General features: G+C 45.4%; 1 protein-coding gene and 1 long non-coding RNA gene across 2 annotated transcripts; one reads left to right on the top strand and one right to left on the bottom strand.

Annotated features, from left to right (window-relative positions):
• Window positions 1-3,538: 3,538 nt before the first annotated feature.
• LOC146337643 (uncharacterized) lies at window positions 3,539-6,798 on the bottom strand. Its single transcript, XR_014785048.1, has 4 exons — window positions 6,667-6,798; window positions 6,150-6,259; window positions 4,982-5,083; window positions 3,539-4,390 (listed from the first exon to the last, which is right to left on the bottom strand). It is a non-coding gene; the product is annotated as an uncharacterized LOC146337643 (long non-coding RNA).
• Window positions 4,601-18,163, top strand: LOC146337644 (uncharacterized). Its single transcript, XM_084815036.1, has 6 exons — window positions 4,601-5,181; window positions 6,688-6,789; window positions 7,852-7,943; window positions 8,614-8,655; window positions 16,437-16,480; window positions 17,247-18,163. Exons 1-6 carry the CDS (start codon window positions 5,100-5,102, stop codon window positions 17,248-17,250), a joined length of 366 nt encoding a protein of 121 aa, XP_084671162.1. The 5' UTR covers window positions 4,601-5,099; the 3' UTR covers window positions 17,251-18,163.
• Window positions 18,164-23,725: the final 5,562 nt, after the last annotated feature.

Raw genomic sequence — 23,725 nt, forward strand, 5'->3', positions numbered from 1 at the left:
AGAAGAAGCCTGTTGCCAAATGCTTGTCTGGTTAGTATGTGATATTGCCTCAGTTTCCTGTTTCTTCTGCTGCTTTCCCCACAAGCCTCCTTCTCTGCCACCTACACTTCTCAGGTTCCTGTTATCTACTCTGTTATCCATGGCCGTTATCCACTCAGCAGCGCTGCTTTCACCACCTTCTCTCCAGTAAGGTTGCCAGCTGACCAGAAGAAAAATGCACAGGAGCAGGGCAGATTTAATAACTACAGCTTGAGCAGCAAAAACTGGCTGGGTTGGGCTGAGAATAACACTTCTCATCACAGGGGGATAAACACGACCGCCCACTGGTGCTTGCAAATCAAGCTGCTGTTAAAGGCACAGGAGCGAGCCAGCGAGGAGTTTTTAAGTGTGGGACACCCTTGTTTTGAATTATTATTATTATTATTATTATTATTATTAAATTTATTAATCGCCCATCTGGCTGGTCACCCAGCCACTCTGGGCGATGTACAACATACCATAAAACAATTTAAAACAATAAAATTCTACCATATTTTTTTTTTTTAAATACCCTAACCCACCCCAAATGCCTGCCTGAACAACCACGTTTTTAATGCACGACGGAAGCTCATTAAAGAGGGGGCATGACGGAGTTCCCTAGGGAGGGAGTTCCACAGAGTGGGGGCCACCACAGAAAAGGCTCTGCTTTCCTGGCACCAGAGTAGCAAACTCATGGCACAATCCTAAGCATGCTTGCCCAGAAATAAATCCTATTGTAGTCTATGGCATTTACTCCTAGGTAAGCCTGCATAGGATTGCAGCCTCAGACAGCTAGGGGTTCTGGAGAGGCTGTCCCTGTGCAAATGCTAGATGTGAAGAATTAGACGACAAGTCGATTGTGGATCCATTCCTGACACAGCTAGCATTTCCAAAGCAGAGGGATGGCTTGTCCCCAAAACACCTCTGGTCATTTATGAGGAAGGGCCATAGCTCAGTGGCGTACCAAAGATGCCAGGTTGAATCCCTTCCTTGGACCCTGGGGAGTTACTGTTAGTGCAGACACAACTGCCCCAGGGGGGCCAATGGCCTGACTCCTTCTGAGGCAGCTAGCTTCACATCTGCTCTGCAATGCTAGAGTCAGGGACGCAGACGGTAGTCCAGGTGAAGAAAGCATGAACATTCTGTGATATTGTGCCAGCTCAGCCAGCGGGTGTCAGTGGTACAGGAGATGCAAAACCTGTTTACTAGCCCACAAAAAGGAAATGCGAATGATCTACCCTTGAAAAACAAAACAAAACTGGGTTTTCATCTGATTTCACTTGGCTTTTATTCTGTTTTAAACTTTCAAAGGTTTTATATTATGCTTTATCATGCTGTATTGTTACATTTTGTGAATCACCTAGGTGGCTTTGGCTCTTGGGTAGCATAGAAATGTAATGAATGAATGAATGAATGAATAAGATTTTTGTGTGCTTAATTTCTAGAAAGAAGAGGCACTGGGGTGTAAACCCAACTTTGAAACTTGGCACCCTAGGTGTGGATTGCCTATGGGACATGAGCTCTGTACATGTTCAGAAGCACTGGCTCCTTTACTGTTGTGGCTCAGCCCTGTGGCTCATTCCTTTGCATGTTCCGAAAGGGTCTCGAGGCCTAGACAGCTCTCAAACAGGAGGCGTCGCAACTGGGGCTTTGCTGGGTGCGTGCAGCATGCAAATCAGGAATGGTAAGCAAACCCTTGAGCTTGGAGAAAGAAGGTGAGTTTTGTTGAAGGATAAGAGTGACCCTGGACACCTTTCCCTGGGTGTGCGGTCTGCCTGCTGCTCGCTGCACACAAGCCCTTGTTGTACTCCCCACCCTTGCTTTGCATGGTGCTATTAGCTGGGATTAGCTTGTTTGTGACTTTGAATGGATCCGAAGGGAGGAACCAAGGATACATGTTCTTCTCGAGTGGCCACCAGGTGTCCTTATTTACAGACCACAGTCCTCTGCTTTGGAGAGCTGGCAGAGGACAGCCCCCTGTTTGAAGATGTGCTCTCTTTGGTGGGGTGACTCCAGTCCAAGTCTGGTTGAAAGTCAAAGAACCACGTGAAGGGAGAGCAGCTGGGCCCTTGACGTTGTCCATCAACACTTTGCAGCCGGACAGGGGGCTGAGCAGGCACACAGGACACCTACGCACCATTCTCCACTAGAGTGAGAAGTCTTGTATCTCTATAGAAATAACAGTTATTTCTAAATGTGCACCTATACACATATATTTGCATATGCAAAAGTTATGCAAATCGGTGTCCTCTTTTGTCCTCTTCTTGTCTTGGTGATGTCTTTCCTCTTTTTTGGCGATGCGTAAGTAGCCCGTCCTATCTCTGTCTATCTCAGCCCCCACCCATCACCCCCTGCATCTCATTTCTGCATTGCTCTGCACAGCAGGTGTCTGGGTGGGATGAGGCAAAGCAGAAGGAATTTAGGGAGAGAGAGTCCCCCCGCCCTCCAAGGGGAACGGCTGACACTGCAGCCCGGATACTGCAAGCAAGAGAATTCCCTGCAGCTCAGGGCACGTGAGGAATATCAATGGAACATCATCTCACCATTCCACAGAAGGAGCCTTGGCAAATGTTTCTTCTTGTAGGTAAGAAAGGTGGTCTGGCCCTGGACAGGGCAGTAGGGTGGAGGGCCCTGGCTTAGGACCAAGCAGCATCAAATAGTGTGGCTTGTAGACATACCATGAGCTTGCTCTCTCAGATCTTCCTAACCATTCACCTCTGCAAGTTGTGAGGCTGAATATCTACCTGACATTGCGGATATTTAAACCATTGCTGAGTATTCCCCAAGTATTTGTCTAGCATTTGATACCTGATATTTTATTTCAGCATTTGAGAATTGATATTTCACTGAGCTTGGTTGTAGACATGTAATGGTATGTAGTATCTGAATCTTTTTCTCAGTATATGGGAGTTGACATGCAATGTATCTGACAGTGTATCATAGATGGTGGAATGGTTAGCCCTGTTTAGGCATTACCCTCGAATAGGGAATTGCAATGAATGTAGGGGGCACAGGGCCACCCCCCACTCCAATGTCCTCATGCATGCTGACTCTCCCCTTTCTATCCCCTTTCTATCCTAGACCTTCCCACATAGAGTGGAAAGGGCTGAAGGGAGCATTTACTCATGCTTGGCTGCAATTGAGAACCCTGATAAAGCACCCTCGTGCTCCCTATGCATGCTGCAGTTCCCTGTTCAGGCATAACCCCCAAACATGACTCCTAAAATACCAATATTTGGTAGCTGATAGTTTATGAGTTTTCATATTTGGCACCTGTCAAAATCTAATCAAGCGATGTCAACAAGTTGAGTTAAAATTTCACGTTCAAAATTTGAGTGGTGGAATCTGAGCTTTTAGCACATTTCAGACGTTTGCAAATGTTTAATGCATAGCTCTAGCAGATTGCAAAGCAACGCTCCGACACACTGAGGGTGTCTGCACAGCAGTCTCCCATGCGAGGGGTGAGGTGCAATAGCACCAAATCTGATACCCAGGAAATTAATAAAATAAGTTACAGGTTGCCACTTTCCTATTTATTTTATTTTTCTTTATTAATTCATATACATCTTGCAAGGAACTTGAGGCAGATTACAAAGTCCTCTTCCTCTCCATTTTATCCTCACAACAACCCTGTGAGGTAGGTTAGGCTGAGAGTCAGTGAGTGGCCCAAAGTCACCCAGTGAGCTTCCATGGCCGAGCGGGGACTAGAAGTCAGATCTCTTGAGCCCCGGTTCAACACTCTAACCACTGTACCACACGCTGCCCCAGTTCGCATGATCATGGAGGGCAAAATAAGCCGTGGTGGCTTATTCTCCGCCCCCCCCTGCCCCAGTGCTGGTTGTGTGCTGCAGGGATTTGCATAATTACTCTTGGCAGCACAGCTTGTCATGTCATATGAACCAGACCCAGAACCCATGGGCTGTTGTCAGCACGCAGGTGGAGGTGGGGGGGAATAAGCCATTGTGACTTATTTCCCTCTCTGTGATCATGCAAACCCCATTTATTCCTTTAGCTCCATGGCAGAGAGAAATTAAAAACGTAAAGCCTTTTTCATTGTGCTGGGGAAAGCTGCATTTGTTCATTGCCTGCCTGTTCCAGGCACAGGGCTTCAGCCAGAAAAAAAAGTTGACAACTTTATTTGGGAATTGTACACAATTTGGAGTGGGGAGATAAGGAATGAATGTTAAAGATGCCATTTAGAGGAGATAAAGAACAGTTAACAAAGCCTTTGCATTCATGTTTATTTTAATCCTTGCAGCCTCTGCCATCCTGAGCTGCTTCCTCCAGATGGTTTTGGCCACAGGAGCACCAGATAGGACCACTGTTGTCAAGGACTCAGCACACCTCGAAAATCACCGGGATGAGACCTTCTCTGAGGAGGGAGATTCACAGAAACATGTCTTTTGTCAGTGATGGCAATGGGCAGACACCACAGTGTTGACACTCTCCACCCTTGCCTCATTCCCACACAATTCTGGGTGGTGTGGGGTGCTAGATCAGGACATTGGTGTGGGGCCACCCCCTTCTCCAGCACTGTTGGTCTAATAAAAGCTGGACACCCCCCTTCCCCACTCTCTGCTTTGAAGCAAAAATAAAAACAGGAGGAGATCCAATCATGGATCTCCCCACATCACATGGAGTTTGACCCTGAAAACTAGGTCTCAGTCATGCTCATGTATGTTGCTAGAACATTCCAGAATGTTGCTAGAATGTTCTGGAATTTGGGGAGAACATCATGTTGGGACTGGGTTTTGAATTCCATGATGGGAGGATGCAAATGTTATTAAAATCAATAAAAATCAATAGATTTTTCCAGCCCTGAAACACCTTTCTTCCTGTCTTTGGCTTTGATTTATCTTCCCTTTCTCTCTCTATTTTTTTCTGTTGTAGATGGACCAAACTCTGTCAAAATAAGCCCCTCTGGAAACATAACCCAGCTGTTAGGTTCCCCTCTGACTCTCACCTGTAGTGCTGCCAACTCGGTTTCTGAACCACATTACAGCTGGTTTTTCAATAATACCAATGTGAATGTGAACAGGAGTAGCTTGACGATTAATTCAACATCCTGGGAAAATGAAGGGATGTATAAATGCTATGTATACAGCTCTGAAACCCACATCACATTCTGGGCTTCTGTATCTGTGAGGATAACAACAGTCACAGGTAAACTTCTCGTCTGTCTTACCTGCCACAGAAATGAAAGCAGCAGCATTTCAGGGAGTCCGTTCCTATGCCCTGTTCCTAGGAACTTAGCCATGTTTTCTCAAGGGGGCTTATTCCCATGTAGGTGTGCATAGGACTGCATCTCTAATACCTGAGTTCTGTGGGGGAATGCAGAGCTTATAACAGAGACTACACAGGTGATGTCTCTTACTAAAGAAGAAAGCCACCGTTCTTTTAAGGTTAAACTTGATAGCTAAACTTTTAAAAAAACCGCCACCACCATTTGGCTTTCTAGTATAGACATGGGTCAAATCAGCTGCTATTCTCATGTCCTGCGGCGTTGTCCTAGACAAGTGTGTCAGCATGCCTTAAAGGGTGATGCAGCAAAAACAGCTACAATTCTCAGGATATGAAGTTAAGTTTTCCATTTGTGCTGAGCAAAATTGCGACCTGGGCTGGGATATCAATTTCTGACACTCATACTTGGAATGGGATGTAGCTTGTTAATGGAGAAAATAACTTTGGGCATGATCTGTTCCAGCCAAAGTTAAAGCCTATCAATTTAACCGTGTAGTTAATCACTACCATTGAAATCAATGGACTACTCCCTCTGTTGTAGATATCTATACAAATGGGACCACCCAAAACCTGAGTGATACCTTCCTCTTGTTTCTTCTCAGTGGTCCTGTTTTGGCTCCAAATGAATCCTATTGGCGCTCAACCACCTGAGTTTGCCATTACAGGGAATTATATATGAAACCAATTTGCCAAAGATATGCTCATTATGCTCTCATACTGACAGACAGTGTGGTGTAGTACACAGAGAGGTAATTCTGGGGCAAACTAGAAGTTGCATGCAAATGCATGTAACAAAGCCCCAATATTTTTATTTGCTTTTAAACTGAAAAGCAGCCTTGAGGAGGCTGCAGTGTTGCACAGGGAGTGGTGGAAGTGTGCATGCTGCTTACCCCTTTCTCTGCTTGCTGTTTTTCTGTTCAAAGCCATCACCTTCAGCTGCTTCTCCCTCTGCAGGACTCCACCTGGAGCCCCAAAAAGGTTAAAGCCCTGGGGGGAGAATCTGAGTGGAGAGAAAAATGATCAGCCGGGAACTCTCCTTTTTTTCCTCCCTGACTCTGCTCAAAATCACAGCCTCCTATGGCTGCTTTTCATGTGTAATCCCCCCCCCCCCCGGTCTGTTTTGGTTTTTCTTACATGCATTTGTACTTAATATGAAGTTTGCTCCTTGGATCGAGGAGAACTTGTTCCTAATCCCTACTCAGATATCTTGTTTATTGGGTTACCCTGAACCAGTTATTCTTTTTCAGCCCAATCAGGGCTGTTGTTGAGGGTAAAAATGGGACAATTTCTTGAGCTCTTTGGAGAAAGGGCATACAGGATACAAATGTGATCAATAAAGAGGGAGGGAGGGAGAAAAAGAGAAATTAGGTAAGATAAATTATTGATAAAAATGGGGAATGTACATACCACTGTGTCTTTCTGTTCCAGAATTCTCCACTCATTTGCTGCTGCCTGTGAAGATCATTGCTGGTATCGTTATTGGGTTGGTGGCTGGAATAACTTTGATTGTTACCCTGCTGTACTATTTCTGTGAGTAATACCCTAGAAGGCCTGGACTCCTATGTAGGGACGGGTGAGAGATTAGCAAATCCGCACTTCCTGAACTTAAACACAAACTGGAACACAATTTGCCATTGAAATCCAAAGATTTTTGAAGTTTCCAAGGCAGCTTGACTTCTCTCCCCCAAAATAAATGCATACCAAAAATGCATACATCTCAAAAGATATGCACAAAAATGTGTAGATTTTGGGGAGGGGGAAGTGTACAAAAATGATTTATTCAATGTGGAAATGGCTTGAAAAAATGTGTAGGGTTGCAACAGTGTGCACAACAATGCGCATATTTGGGGGAAATGCATACAAAAATGCATCTTTTAAAATTATGCAGTCTCTCTGTTGTTGAGCAAGGGATAACCTCTTAAGAAATAGGTTCAAGGCTGCAAGCTAGGTGGATGATGAATGACAAGCCAAGGGTGCTTCCAGGTGAGCTGCTATCATGTGATAAAAGCCTCGCCACATTCAGGAAATTTTATGGAGGGTCTGGATTATTTATTTATTTATTTATTTATTTATTTATTTATTTTCATTTCTATACTGCCCAATAGCTGAAGCTGTCTGGGCAGTTCACAAAAATTAATACCAAAAAGCGCAAAATAAAAATATATAAAATATAAACACTTAAAAACCACAGTGTAGCAGCACAATGTGAATAAAACCCAGCAGCAATGCAGAGATTTAAAATACAGATTTAAAACACCACAGCTAAAAGACATAGTAAAACATGTAAAAGCAGCCTTTAAAATAATAACACTGATTTTAAAAGCCGAGTGAAAAATTTGAGCCTCTGAACCCCTGTCCTGAATGCAGAGGAGGTGGGGACCAGTCGCGACTCCGGAGGGAGCGCGTTTGGGAGTTTGGGAGCAGCACAGGAGGTTGCTCCACGGCTGCTCCAAGGCATTTTGCTGCTTGAGGCTAAGGACAAGATGGCGCCCCACTCCCGTTCCAGGTACAGAAGCTGATCAGGCTCGTAGTTGATCCTTACTTCAATTCGTCAAAAGATGTGATTCCCCACAGTGCTTACCTTGTCCCCAGGTGCCCATGCTTGGAGCGAGATCCCACCGCCGATGAGGTCGATCCCATCCTTGTATGTGGACTTTCCCCCTGCCCATGCAGTGGGGTCCAGCGTGAGTAATTGCTTCAATAGCGCATGGCTACCATTTTCATCCTTCCACATTTAACTAGTGCCAACAGTGGTGTGTGTTGTGCTTTGGGATGCCAGTGATGTGGCCCAACACACAGAGATTAGAGCTTATATCAGGGGTGGGCAACCTGTGGTTATAGGACCACACACAGCCCATAGACCAATTCCATGTAGTCCTTGGCATAACTACGAAAGCTCTCTGAGAGCAATCAATTCGGACTTCTGGTGTGCATAATGGACAGGGAGGAAGAGGGAGAGAGAGACAGGGAGAGAAGGAGATGGCTGAAACAGAAAGAGAGAGAGAGAGAGAGAGCGTGCGCAAGGAAAGGAGTGGCACTTCTGGCTCTGGCCCCTCCCACCACCAGATTCAGCCCTACCCACCACCTGCATGTAGTCCGGACAGATTACCCTCAACAGAAAAGGGCCCCCTTCTCATTATCCCAGCTGTGCAAAGCATCTTCTGTCCACAGCTGCTGCCTCTGCTTTCACCTGCCCAAAGTAAGGTCTCCGGGGGCGGGGGGGGGGGAGGCAGTGGTCCTATCCAGATTGTTTTTCTCAATGAACATATTTGGACTTTAAGTGCAGAACATGCACAGCCCTGCATATAATTGCTTCTGCAACCCATCAAACTATTCTGTTTTGCCTTGTTTCAGACCAAACTTGAGAACCTGGATGAACCCAGCACCACATACCAGGTAAATGTGCAGACTACCACAGTGAGGACTGGATTTGGGAAGGAAGACACCGAGAGATACAGAAAACAGTATCTAATACACAGGGCTGCAGGGATGTATGAGAATTTCATTTTGCTTCATTTTTACTTCGTATTAGACCCGTTTGCAACCCCGAACATGAACAAAAGTACAGTTTATGGAAAAGCACATGAATTCTCCAACTTGTGGTTGCATTTGAAAAATCAGCATTTTTTTTAAAAAAGCGTGCACATTCATGCTTTAATCTATGGGGGAAGTGTGCATTTTTGATGCGCGGTTTAAAACATGTACACTGAAATGCACACTTTTTTGTTTCAAAAAGAAAATAGCTCATATTCAGGAATGGGAATGAGAGTAACCGAGCTCAGAGGTGAAAATAGGAGAATGCCAGTGAGGTCAAACTTTGCTGATTCTCCCTTCGCCAGGGCTGAGCAAAAATGGCTCACCCAAATCCTCCATTCTTTTTGTGGGTAGCAAAATGGATGGGGAGGTTGCCAAATATTTCCCCCCAATATTCTGGGGGCAGGGGCAGAATTCTCCAACAGTTTGGGGTGGGGGAAGGAAATGGACAATTTCTTTCGAAGTTCATTCTCAGCTTTGTTACTAGTGTTAGTTCATACTGATGGATGATGGAAGCAAAAGCCTAAAAGAGAGGGATTGGAAGGAGAAGGGGTCCAGCCCCAGGGCTTCCTTCAACAATATAAAAAAATCTTGGGGGCCTGAAATTCTCTGTCCTATTCATGGATGTTGAAATGGGGAGTGGAGCATTTTGCAAAAAATTCTCCAGATGAGGCCTCTAATTCTCCAACAGTTAGGCAGTGGGAGGATAAAAAAGAAAATTATGAGAAACTTTTTCAGAAAATTATTTCATAAGGAATTTCAGCCCAGCTGTAATAATACAGCCTAGTGGTGGCTATGACTTTGTTTTGCCAAGTAGGCTACAAGTCAGATATGGTCTGTGCAAGTGGAACAAATGGCCTGATTTTGTCCAGCGAAAATAATGTAAGAGGAACCTATGGGTGGGTGAGAAATTTGTTTGGTCTGCCTTTGTCAGCAAACAGACGTATTTTGCACTTTCTGGTCTGATACAGGGTTTGCAGCGGTTATCTTTAAGACCATGCACTTCTCTGAACAGTGTAGGGATGTCCGTCAATAGGAAATCGGGTTCTTTTTTGACTTGACAGAGTTTCATGGCATGTTCAACTGACTTTTCATCTGTGAGCCAAGCTGCTGGCTGTTCCCCGAACTCTGGAAACTTTTTTTGTGCATTTTTTTTGGGGGGGAGGGAAGCTTCTACAATGTATGTAAATTTCTGAGCAATGTGCATAAATTACATCCTAATTTGCAAAAATTACAGCCAAATTTGCGCAAATTATACAAATTCAGCTGTATGTGTACAAAAGTGCACAAGGGTCCGCAAACTGGCCCAATTCACTACAGATCAAGTCTGGTGCCGCAGTGGGAACTGAAACCAAGTCTGGGGGGCTGAGCCTAGGAAAAATAGTCATACTCCACCACCCACAAATGGATTTCTCTGACATCCCTAGAACTGTGTTATGCAGTTCTCAACTCAAAAATTGCAAACAAAAATGTGCATATTAGGGCAAGTTGCATAAAGAAATGCATATATCTGGGAAAGTTGTGCATGAAAATAAATGCGAATTCTCATGTGGTTTTAAAAAAAGATTCGCAGACTGATGTGGAAATTGGTTGGAAGGGACTGATGATTGAATATATGTGAAACTGACACACATCTGAAATAGACCAACTTGTCCATCCTTAAGGAGCCTTACTGAATCAGACCAAGGGACCAACTAGTCTAGCATTCTATTTCAAGCCGTGGACAGACACATGTTTCCAAAAGCCTAATAAGCAATATTGTGGTTACAAGGCTCTTGCACTGAGCAAAGGGTTAGGCTGGATGACCTCAAAGGACCCTTCCAACCCTAACATACTATGATTCTACTGATGGTGCAAAAGAAACGACGTTTCCTGTTTGCTTCTGGGCAGCTTGGTACTCAGTGGAATACTGTCTCTGTACATATAGGTTCCATCTAGCTAACATGGCTAACAGCCATCGATCGACACGTCCCTCACATGTTTACATAATCCCCCTTTTAAAACCATCTCAGCCAGTGGCCTCAGATAGTGATGGACAAATATCTCCCTTTCGGTTTCTCTCTGTTTATCATTTTTTCCAACCTTATGTTCGTTTTGTCCTGTTTCTGCATCAGTTTGTGATTCATACTATAAGGGCGCAATTGTATATGGAAAGGTGGCCACCTCCGAAATTGGAGGAGACCGTCTGTCCAATGCAGGGTGGGAGGAGTGTGCAGGGGATCTTCTCCTCTGAGCTCCAGCCACCCTGCCTTTGTGGCTAGATGGCCAATTTTGGCTGTCTTGCTGCAGGATGTCGGAGTTAAGGGCAGGGAGGCCGGGCAGGGCATAGGAAGCATCGTACCAGCACTTCCGCATTCTCTGTCCCTCCCTGCTCCCGGGAGCATCCCCTTTTGCCCTGCTGTATGCTGCTCCTCCAAGCCTGGAGCCTGGGGATGATCCGTGCCACCTGCAAGGCAGCAGGGGCAGGGGCGAGGAGGCATTTCTCCAGGAACCGACCTCCGACCCTGTGCTCCAAGGTCGGTTCCCAGAAACTGATCAACCCTATGGCCCTCTAGCAGCTGACCAGTGGCCATAGGATTGTGCCCTAAAAGTCTGCATGAAAATCCATAGACATTTCTTGTGCACATTTCTCCAAATATATGCATTCTTGTACCCAATTTTGGCCTAATATGTGCATGTTTTGCCAGTAATTTCCCCCCAGTATAATGCATTTTTGCAAGTTGTTTTCACTAATATACACAGGTTTGTGCACATTCTCCCCCAACACATACATTTTTTATGCATTGCTTGCTTGCAGAAATGCATTGCAATGTTTGGAAGAGTACAAATATTGACATCTAACTGTGTTTTGCTGTGCATATTGGTTCAGGAAGGGCAAATTTGATAAGTTCACATTAAAATGTGAACCGAACAAATTTCTCCCCCATCCATAGCCTCAGATGTCTCTGGAAGCTCACAAGCTGGGCGTGGAGGAAGCAGCCGTCCCTCTCTGTGTCCTTTAGTATCAGGACCTGAAGGGGTAGAATGTCTCACCACATGAAGGTTCCATTAAGCATCAGAGCTCATTGCTCTTGACAGAACACTCCTCCATGATCTTGTCTAATCAAGACAAGAGGCTGGTGGCTCTGATGTCAGTGGGGTGGTGAATCCAATCTGGGTTTCAGTCAAAACCAGTCAGGACTCTAATGGAGCTATCCAAGGTGCAAAGCAGTGCTCCGCTGATTTTGCTTCACATGTTGGACAGCTTTTTAGAGTTCTGACTGGCTCTAACTGAAACCTGGAGCGGATTTACCGCCCCATGACATTGGAGCCACCAGCCTCCACTGCTAATCATCCCCTTTTAACATTTCCTACGTGGGGCTGAAGATCATGACTATTTCTGGTCTGTGTCAGTTTTGTACAGTCATCTCTTCCAGGCCTCTGAACACAGACCTCTGGACGTTCTCCACACCACACCCCTTGGCCCTGCTCTGGCTTATGAATACTATTTACTAGTGCTGCGCTGAGCCCCATTCCCCAATTTCAAGAAATTCTTCACCTTCTGTGAAAGAGGCAGTCATTTCTCTGCCTCTTTCATACATGAGGGAAGAATTTCTTTGAAGGTTTTGGGAGTGGGGGCAGGTACCGCTTACCATCCTCAAAGGAGTTCTGAGGTGGCTGAGTGTGTCCGTGTTCTTTCTTTAAACATTCTTTTGAAAAGTCACCATGATCTTCCCTCGATGCTTTGCCACGTGATCCTCCTTCTCACACTGGATATGCCCAGGGGAGGACGACAGGCTGTCATGACTGTTAAAGTCATCCCCTGGGCATTCCAAGATCCAGGGGAGGCTGATTGTGGAGCACCTGAAAGCCAGGCCACTCCCCTCCCCCAGGTTAAAAGGATGTTCTTTTTGAACTTCAGAAAAATAAAACCACCTGGCTCTCAGCTGCCCCCTAGGCAGCATTCTTGGCAGGGAAAGAAGAAGTGAGGCTTTGAGAGTGGTAGACCCCATGCCTTATATACAGATGGTCCCAGGTTCAATGCTCATCATTTCCAGCTAAAAGGAGCTCTGGTAGCCGGCTGAGGGGTGCCGGAGGCATGGAGCTGCTGCCTGTCCAAAGAGACAATGACGGGCTACGTGGGACAATAGCCTGACTCAGTATGAGGCAGCTTCCTGTGTTAGCAATCTGATGGGGATAGGGCGTGGGCAGGCATCTTTCTCCATCGACAGCCTGACCATCACTTTTAACCCTGAGCAAAAGCCAAACTCATCAGCTGAGTCATGCAATGCAGGAAAAATGTGCATTGTTGAACAAAACCTGCATCAGACTGTGGCAGGAGTTGATGAACAAGCCATCCACAGTGGACATTAAAAAAAAAAAAGTCCACCGTCATAATCCTCATCTATAGCAGTGGGCATGGCCAGAGTCAAAGTGGGAGGGGCCAGAGCCAAAAGTGAGTGGAGGGACAGATGTGACTCTTTTCTTCATTATACTACTACTACTGCTGCTACAACAACAACAATGAGAGAGAGAGAATTGCATTCAGGGATTCTCCTTCCCTGACTTGTTCAAGGTCCCCACCATCAGCTTTGTAGCTGGGGAACAAAGCAGGATGGAGTAAATAATAGTGCAGTGCTGATAGTTTTGGTCTATTTTTTCTGACTGTCAGAAGGGCAAGGGTCAGAAAGAAATCACATATGACATTATGGGCAAGGTGTAAGAATTTCTGGAGAAATTCTCAGGGTGTTGGGCTTTGGGACTTACCTTTCTATGACTGTGGTTGAGCAGTCTGTGTGTGTGTTTTCTTCCTTTTACAATCCACATGCTCTGAACCCTGCACTGGCAAAAGCTTGTCTCTCCCTGCTCGAGCAGGGAGGGTGCTGCCACCCTTTGCACTTGCAAAGGACCTTCTGTCCTTGCTTGGTGTCGTTATGGTGTCATTGTATAATGAAAACGCTTTGACTCTGGCTATGCCCACTGCTGTAGACGAAGATTATGATGGCGGACTTTAAAAAAATAATAAAATCGTCCATTGTGGATGGCTTGTTCATCGACTCCTGCCACAGTCTGATGCAGGATTTATTCAACATTGCACATTTTCCTGGCATGACTCAGCTGATGAGTTTGGCTTTTGCTCAGGGTTATAAGCGATGGTCAGAAAACTCACTGGAAAAGACGCTGATGCTGGGAAAGATTGAAGGCAAAAGGAGAAGGGGACGGCAGAGGGTGAGATGGCTAGGTAGCATCACCAGTGCAATGAATATGAACTTGAGCACACTCCGGGAGAGAGCTCAGGACAGGAAGGCCTGGCGTGCTCTGGTTCGTGGGGTCACGAAGAGTCGGACACGACTTAACGACTGAACAACAACAACAACAATAAGCGATGGTCATGCTGTCAATTGAGAAAGATGCCCACCCACCTCCTAGGCCAGTCAGATTGTCTAACACAGGAAGCCGCCTAGTACTGAGTCAGACTATTGTCTGATGTTGCCCATCATTGTCTCTTTGGACAGGCAGCAGCTCCCCCCACTCAGAGACCCTTTTAACTGGAAATGACAGGGATTGACCCTGGGACCGTCTGCATATAAGGCATGGACTCTACCACTGGTCTATGAACCTTCTCAGATAGGATGAGACAAGCAACGCAGCCAGTTCTGAGTACAAATGAGAGATAAATTTGTTCAGTTCACATTTTAATGTGAGCTCACCTGATTTTAGAGTTTCAAACCACAATGTGGACTGAAACACAGTTACCATTTGAAATTTGCACTTCTCCAAATTTTGCAATCAAGTTCTCCAATTAAAAAAATGCATATATCAAGGAAAATAAGGTTAAAAATGCATTATACCAGGACAATTAATTGCAATAATGTGTATATTAGGAAAAAATTTAAAGCCTACAGCAATGTCTGTATTAGGACAAAGGTACACAAAAATGTTCATGACTGTTCATACAAACGTTAAAAATATCGTGAAGTTTAGGACAAACAGAAACAAAGACTGGAGAAGTTCTCAAAGTCTGAGATGAACTGAACTTAAAATTGGAAAAAAATAAGAAACCAAAAATGACAAATGCATCCATCCCTGGTTCTGAGCATCATTAAGGGCAGAAGTGGGCAAGATGAAGAGATCAGAACTACAGGACACTCTGCCAACCATCCTCTCTGTGCTCTTGTGCCTCATTGCAATGACAGTGGCACAAGATAATGTTCTGGGCAACTGTGCCCTACGTTACTTAGGGCGCAACCCTATGCATGCTTAGACAGAAAGAAGTCCTACAACTCCTTGTAGTTCAGGGAATTCTGGAAGTTGTGGGAGTTTTTTTCTACCTAAACATGTGTGTGTGTGTGTGTGTGTGCGCGCGCGCATGTGAGTGTACCATTTAGGTTTTCAGCCTGGGGTGCTAAAATAACTTGGGCCAGTCTGGACAAGGGTATACAGGCTGGTCCAAAACATTTGTGTCCCCACACAGTATGTCGCTTGGTTCTGAACAGCTTGCAACAGCCTTCCCTAACCTGATGCCCTCCAGATACTTTGGACTCACTTAATTCCCATAGGTCCCACCCAGCATGGCCATTGGTCAGGAGTGCTGGGAGCTGTAGTCCCAAACATCTGAAGACCACCAGGCTGGGGAAGGTTGGGTTACAAACTAGTCCTGCAAACTTTAATTGGCAGATAAAGGATGGGGGCAAATTTCATATAGAACCTCTGAGAGTTAAGGGCACACTTGTTCATTTTCTGAAATTGTTTTGGTTCTGGTGGGTGTCTGTAATAGGGAATTTTAAAAAAAATAGCGATGGCTTAAGTTCCTAGCTTTTGAGACACAGCATTAATTCATGAAGTTATAAGTCATCAAGCACAGCCTGCAATATCCCCCAAATGCATGTACATGAAGGTTTTGGTAATGTGTTATTTACATTCAGCACAATAAACTGATCAGTTTATCGGTTACAAAGTATCACCCTGAGAATGACAGAGAAGGGTACCAATGTTAGTGTTAGGATGGCAACTTATGCATCACCGAAAAAGAGGTTGCACGTTTGCATAAGATTTACATAGACTAATTTATATGTACAGATCCATATTAAAAAAAATAATTACTATAATTGAAATAGAAATAACAGAGTGAGGGAGTAATTATTTCTTAATTTGCATCTATACATATACATTAACGTCTGCAGATGTTATTCAAATCTGTGCCATTTTCCCCTCCTCTTCTTTTTGGGCGGCGAGTTAATTGGCCACCTGACAGTTCAAGCAATGCACTCCAATACAATTATAACAAGTCATGCCCAAAGGCGTGACTTGTTATAATGGGGTAGAGGGCCACAGCACAGTAGTAGAGCCGCTGCTCTGCATGTGGAAGGTCCCAGGTTCAATCCCCAGCATCTCCAGGTAGGGCAAGGATGGAAAAGATTCTGCCTGAAACCCTGGACAGCCGCTGCCACGCAGTGTTGATGATACTGGGCTTGATGGATGGATGGTCTGACTCTGTATAAAGCAGCTTCTGATATTCCAAAAAATAGGAGCCGCCTCCGACAGAGGGGGCAGCTGGAGCACTGATTGCTGTTCTATGCTGAGCCCTTAAGAACCAGGTCATTTCAGTATGAGTTTAATGGATTCCAGCTTCCCACTAAATGGTCTCACCATTTTCTCTTCAGGAGCTGCAGCATGGAGATGAGGCTCTGTATCAAGAGCTGGAGAGGTATGTCTTCCCCCTTCTCTTTTAGCCCCTTCTCTGTACCAGGACTCTAGTTTCTGAAAAGGAAACAAAAGCTGGGGGCCCAGGATGCTTACCGGCCAGACCGACTGCTCCGCCCTTCAGTCCTAAAAGGTTCCTGCTGTGCATCACTGGAGCAGTGCTCCTGTGCAGGCAGGTCAGTTTAGACTCTGGACTTAATGGTCTTACACACACTCACCTTTAGATATGGTCCTGTCCTGTGTCAGTGGAGGCTGGCAAGATCCTCCATGATCTTGTCTAATCGTCAGTGGAGGCTGGTGGTTCCAATGTTAGGGTGGTGGTGAATCCAATCTAGGTTTCAGTCAGAACCAGTCGGAACTCTAAAGGAACTATCCAAGGTGCTGAACCCTGTCGCCAAAATATGTTCAGCACTTTGAATTGTTCCCTTAGAGTTCTGGCTGGTTCTGATGGAACCCAGAATGGATTCACAGCCCCACCAAAATCGGAGCCACCAGCTTCCACTGTTATGTGCATTATAAAATGTTGTTAACCAGCCCTGCTGCATTTGGGGACCCTGCTGTGTAGTGCCCCAGAGCTCTGCCCTGAAGTCCTGCCCTGCATGCATCACTGTGCTGCAGTGAGGGGAGTACACTGTACATATGCCCAGAGGAAGCTTCTGACTCCAGGGCTGAGTTCCAGCCTTGTAAACAGGTCCTGGGACTGATTCTGGTTCAAATGAAGTCCTGCCTGGAGATGCATCCCTATCTGCTTGCCTGTCTCTGTTTTGCAGGTGAACAAGATCTTCAGTGATCTAAGAATTACAGAAATGGACTCGACTTCTTCTAGGGCAGCCCTTAATTCACTCTGCAAGGGATGCAATCTTCAGTCAGGACTTAGAAAAAGCCATTCCTAATTTAACATGGATTGGATCTCTTATGTAATTGAATGTAGTATAAATAGTAGGGTATGTATGTATGTATGTATATGTATGTATATTGTACACCTATAATACCACAACTAAAGGAATTGCACTGGCTGCATTAGCTACCATTACTACCAAGCCAGGTTCAGGGTTTTGGTTTTGACCTGTAAGGCCCTGAATTGCTTGGGGCCAGGCTACCTGGGGAAGTATCTTCTCCCTTGCTGCCATGCTAGATCACTTCTATTGGCTGGCAAGGCCCTCCTGGTTGCACCACAGTTTGGAGAAGTGCTTTTGGCTTCAACCAGAAAATGGGCCTTCTTTGTGGTGGCACCCTCCCTGTGGAATGGCCTTCCCATAGGCAGGTGCTGACATCGATGATCTTTCAGTGCCTCTTGAAAACTTATTTATGTACCCAGGCCTTTGCTGGTGTTTAATTCCAGTGGTTGGAACTTGATTTTAAGTTGTCTTGGATCATGGCTATGTTTTATTCTTTTGATCTTTTGTTTTATTGTTTAAGTGTTGCATGTTTTAGATGCTTTACTTGTTTATATCTTCTTCTTTTTCTTTGTATGCTGCCTTGGGATGTTTTATGAAAAGTGGTATAGAAATAATGGATTTCATTTACATTCTCTTATCTGTGCTGTGTCTGCTTCTCACTAGCTTTAATATTTAATATTCAGCAAATGGTCTTCTCCATGGCCAAGATCTTTTTATAATGTCGAGTCACAAGAAAATCCCATCCAGCAAGGCTCATTTGCATTGTTAATTAAATGCTTTTCCCTTTGCAAATCCTGCCCATTTTATTGCTTCCCGTTGATTGTAGATTGGGGATCAGTAATGAATAAATTATTCATTAATAATTATGCAGCACAATAGAACACAATTCTATTGAGCACAATTATGCCGCACAATAGAAGAGACCTAATCAACTTGCAGGGCAGTTTTCAGGCAGCAAATGTTTTGGAAACCAAATTTTAGGGTCAACATTTTTCTCCCTTGCCCAATGCCCATCCAACTACAATATGAAGTCCTGCAGGTTTGTTGGTATGGAAAGTGGTGTTGCACTTGCTAGTTAACACATACTATTAATTCATCTGCTCATCTGCCCTGGCCAAGCAATGGAGCAGTAACAGGAAGGAGGAGAAAGAACATCAGCTGGCACTTGCCTTACCCTCTGTTCCTGGGTGGATTGGGCCCACTGGGAGAGGGCAAGAGAAGGGGGGCAGCAATAGCAGTGTAGCAAAGGGGGTTTCACTCAGGGATGGGCCTACTGAGGGCATCTTGTCTAAGTTAGTTAGTTAGTTATTTCGGGCTCCTTCACATGGAGCTTTTATCCTGCTATTGAGATTGCTCACTCATGGACGTTTGTGGGCTCTTTACATGATGTTGTGAACCTCCAGGGCGTCTCCTGCACTAAATGCCCTTTGTTCCGTTTTTAAATAGATTGCAGTTAATAAGCTATCAAATTACCATGTTGTGTTCCGCTTGAGCTCCCTCCGTGAAAAGAAGAAAAAGAGGAAAAGCGGAGCTAGATCAGTGAAACATATGGATGACTCAGATAAGGGGGAGAAGGAGGGGGAAAGGGATGGGAGGGGGAAAGGAAGCGCGTGTAAAGGGAGTTCGTTGTGATCCTGCATTTAAAACAGAAGCAGAAAGCCCCCTTTTAAATGCAGGTTTTTAGGCTGGTGTAGAGATGCTCTTCATTTCTATACCACTCAATAGCTGAAGCTCTCTGGGTGGTTCACAAAAATTAAGTCCACAGACAGCAGCATTCAACAATATAAAATATGAAAGCTTAAAACCACAATATAACAGTGCAACCAGAATAAAACCTAGCATCAATGCAGCGATTTAAAATACAGATTTAAAACACCAGAGCTAAAAGATTAGGAAGCTAAAATGCTAAAATACTGGGAGAATAAAAAGGTCTTCACCTGGCTCTGGAAGGAAAACAGTGTAGGCGCCAGGTGAACCTCTCTGGGGAGCTCATTCCACAGCTGGGAGATCACAGCAGAAAAGGCCCTCTTTGCAAGGCAGTTGTAAAGAGGGCCCAAAATGTTGACCTGATTCTGCCCATCCAAGCCTTCTGCCACTTAGTGCCATCCAGATGGTTTGGACCACAATTCCCAGCATTCTTGACCTTTGGGCATGCTGGCTGGGGCTAATGGGTATTGAGATCCAAAACATGTGGGGGGAAGGCTGGCTCATCCCATCAGGATGTAGTCAGAAGTGGACGCTGGAGGCCTTTATTTTGATCAGCGTATGTGGTGGTTTCTTTTGCCCCTGGGGGGTCTGAATGGATGTAAGTCCTGGTGTTTAATGAGCCATCAGAATATCCTTGATGGTTTAATCATGATTTCCAAATAGATGGTGCTCCTCTTTTGTGGGGTGAGGCCATATCGCCCCTGGGGCTGGTTGATGCTGTTCTGGACTTCAGTGCTGATCATATTCTGGACAAGGGTCACATCTTTTTTTTACCTGGAAAAGAGCCGGTTTAGAATCAGAGCATGGAAACCAGACCTGGAAGTGTCCACTAGACACAGCTACTTTTTTAACCAGTGGTGTAGTAACCTGTTCTAAATTGCAGATGCTCATCATGAGAGTACCCAGAGCCACGCCCCCTAGGAAAGTCCAAAATTGCAGGTAGCTGTGTTGATCCATATCAGCAAACTAGTCCTAGGTAGGGATGTTAGAGGATTCTGCCACGGATCCCAAGGGGGCCGAATTCCAGTGAATTTGGCCCCCCAGAATCCGTGGCAGAACAGAGCCCCCTGCCCTACCACCCGGTGAAAGCCCGGAGAAATGGAGCCTACCTGGCTCCAGCTCTGGCTCCGGCTCTGGCTCCAGCTCCAGCGGCTCTGGCCACTGCCAGGCTGCTGCGGACGCAAATGGCGGCCATCGTAGCAGCCGCCATTTGCGTCCCTACGCCGGCCCATGATAGGCTACGTATATATTTACGTAGCCTATCACAGCTAAAGTGGGAACGCAAATGGCGTAGGGGACGCCATTTGTGCCCCTGCTTTAGCCGTGATAGGCTACGTAGATATTTACATAGCCTATCATGGGCTTGCATAGGGATGCAAATGGTGTCCCCTGTGCAGGACGCCATTTGCATCCGCACCAGCCTGGGAGGGGCTGGAGGCCCCACTGTGGGTTCGCCTGGCCAGCGGCTGTGCGGCCTGGCCACAGAGTGGAGCCAGCTGGGCAGGATTCCAGGGGGGAGGAACGGATCGCCTCCCCTCACCTGCGGAATCTGGCGGAGCCAGGTAAGCGTGGTTTCATACACACCTAGCCCTAGGAGATTTCATCTCCTGCAGGAGTGGTCTTTTGTAAAGCGAATGGGTCTTGACTGCCCATTCAAGACCAAGCCACCCCAAAGTATGTTGCAGTATAATATAGAACACTATATTATTGCTGGGAAAATTCATTTGCCCCCAGTAGAGATGGCCGTTATGGGGAATTCTGGCCCTTCTAAAGCTCGCTGGACTTCCCTGGAGCCCCTGGCTCAGCCTGCATTTGTGAGAGCCACATGGGGTTCTGGAGATTTCTCCAGAGCTCTGCCATGTCCACAGATGTTCGTGGAGCAGCTCTCCAGCTTTTGAAAAGGCGCGATCGGCGAATGGTGATTGCCATTCGCCTGTTGCGGGAGAATTACAGCTGTAAAGGGTATATTTTTTCCCCTTCATGGATCACTGCCTTGTTGTGGCGAAGGGGCTTGCGTAACTCAGTGAAGCCATAAGCTATGCCGTGCAGGGCCACCCAAGACGGACAGGTCATGGCAGAGAGTTCTGACAAAATGTGGTCCACTGGAGAAGGAAATGGCAACCCAGTATTCTTGCCAAGAAAACCCCATGGAACATATCACAAGGCTAAAAGATATGATGCCGGAAGATGAGCCCCTCAGGTCGGAAGGTGTCCAATATGCTACTGGGGAAGAGCAGAGGGTATTTCCAAGTAGCACCAGAAAGAGTGAAGCGGCTGGGCCAAAGCCGAAAGGACACTCAGCTGTGGATGTGTCTGGTGGTGAAAAGAAAATCCGATGCTGTAAAGAACAATATTGTTTAGGAACCTGGAATGTCAGATCAATGAATCAAGGTAAGCTGGAGGTGGTCAAACATGAGATGGCAAGATTGAACATCGACATCTTGGGAATCAGCGAACTGAAATGGACAGGCATGGGCGAATTTAATTCAGGTGACCATCATATCTACTATTGTGGGCAAGAATCCCTTAGAAGAAATGGAGTAGCACTCATAGTCAACAAAAGGGTGGGAAAAGCAGTACTGGGGTACAATCTTAAAAACGATAGAATGATCTCAGTATGAATCCAAGGCAAACCATTCAACATCACAGTAATTGAAGTCTATGCCCCAACCACTGATGCTGAAGAAGCTGAGGTTGATCGGTTCTATGAAGACCTCCAACACCTTCTAGAACTAACACCAAAAAAATATGTCCTCTTCATCATAGGGGACTGGAATGCTAAAGTAGGAAGTCAAGAAATCACCGGGATAACAGGCAGGCATGGCATTAGTGTACAAAATGAAGCAGGACAAAAGCTAATAGAGTTTTGCCAAGAGAACGCGCTGATCATAGCAAACACTCTTTTCCAACAGCACAAGAGACGACTCTACACATGGACATCACCAGATGGTCAATATTGAAATCAGATTGATTATGTCCTTTGCAGCCAAAGATGGAGAAGCTCCATACAGTCAGTAAAAACAAGACCTGGAGTTGACTGTGGCTCAGATCATGAGCTGCTTCTTGCAAAATTTTGGCTTAAATTGAAGAACGTAGGGAAAACCACTAAACCATTCAGGTATGACCTCAATCATATCCCTTATGAATATACAGTGGAGGTGAGGAATAGATTTCAGGGATTAGACCTGATAGACAGAGTGCCTGAGGAACTATGGACTGAGGTCCGTAACATTGTTCAGGAGGCAGCAACGAAATCCATCCCAAAGAAAAAGAAATGCAAGAAAGCCAAGTGGCTGTCTGATGAGGCTTTACAAGTAGCTGAGGAAAGAAGGGAAGTGAAAAGCAAGGGAGAAAGGGGAAGATATATCCAACTGAATGCAGAGTTCCAGAGAATAGCAAGGAGAGACAAGAAGGCCTTCTTAAATGAACAATGCAAGGAAATCGAGGAAAACAACAGAATGTGAAAGACTAGAGATCTCTTCAAGAAAATTGGAGATCTCAAGGGAACGTTTTGTGCAAAGACGGGCATGATAAAGGACAAAGAAGGCAGGGACCTCACAGAAGCAGATGAGATTAAGAACAGGTGGCAAGAATACACAGAAGAACTATACAGGAGAGATCTTAATGTCCTTGATAGCCATGATAGTAATGTCCTTGATAGCCATGATAGTGCGGTCACTGAACTTGAGCCGGACATCCTCGAGAGTGAAGTCAAGTGGGCCTTAGGAAGCATTAGTAACAACAAAGCTAGCGGAGATGACAGTATTCCAGCTGAGCTATTTAAAATCCTAAAAGATGATGCTGTTAAAGTGCTGCATTCAATATGCCAACAAATTTGGAACACTCAGCAGTGGCCGCAAGACTGGAAAAGGTCAGTTTACATTCCAATTCCAAAGAAGGGCAACGCCAAAGAGTGTTCAAACTACCGCACAATTGCGCTCATTTCACATGCCAGCAAGGTGATGCTCAAAATCCTACAAGCTAGGCTTCAGCATTATGCGAACCGAGAACTACCGGAAGTACAAGCTGGGTTTCGAAGAGGCAGAGGAACTAGAGATCAAATCGCCAACATTCGCTGCATCATGGAGAAAGCAAGAGAATTCCAGAAAAACGTCTATTTCTGCTTCATTGACTACGCTAAAGCCTTTGATTGTGTGGATCACAACGAACTCTGGCAAATTCTTAAAGTGATGGGAGTACCAGACCACCTTACCTGTCTCCTGAGAAACCTCTACGAGGGTCAAGAAGCAACAGTAAGAACCAGACATGGAACAACTGAGTGGTTCAAAATTGGGAAAGGAGTACGACAAGGCTGCATATTGTCACCCTGCTTATTTAACTTATATGCAGAGTACATCATGAGAAATGCCGGGTTGGATGAATCAGAGGTCGGAATTAAGATTGCTGGGAGAATTATCAACAACCTCCGATATGCAGACGATACCACCCTAATGGCAGAAAGTGAAGAGGATCTGAAGAGCCTCTTGTTGAGGGTGAAAGAGGAGAGTGCAAAAGCTGGTTTGAAACTCAACATTAAAAAAACTAAGATCATGGCATCTGGCCCTATCACTTCCTGGCATATAGAAGGGGAACAAATGGAAGCAGTGACAGATTTTACTTTCTTGGGATCCAAGATCACCGCA

Source organism: Heloderma suspectum, chromosome 10 (assembly GCF_057233095.1).
Source record: "Heloderma suspectum isolate Gila_16-S chromosome 10, 16-S_ref, whole genome shotgun sequence".
Lineage (NCBI taxonomy): Eukaryota > Metazoa > Chordata > Lepidosauria > Squamata > Helodermatidae > Heloderma > Heloderma suspectum.

Coding starts and splice junctions, on each gene's coding strand:
- LOC146337644 (XM_084815036.1), top strand. CDS start 5,100: ATGTATAAATGCTATGTATACAGCTCTGAAACCCACATCACATTCTGG. Junction 5,182..6,687: donor GAGGATAACAACAGTCACAG/GTAAACTTCTCG, acceptor TTTCTGTTCCAG/AATTCTCCACTCATTTGCTG. Junction 6,790..7,851: donor TACCCTGCTGTACTATTTCT/GTGAGTAATACC, acceptor CCTTGTCCCCAG/GTGCCCATGCTTGGAGCGAG.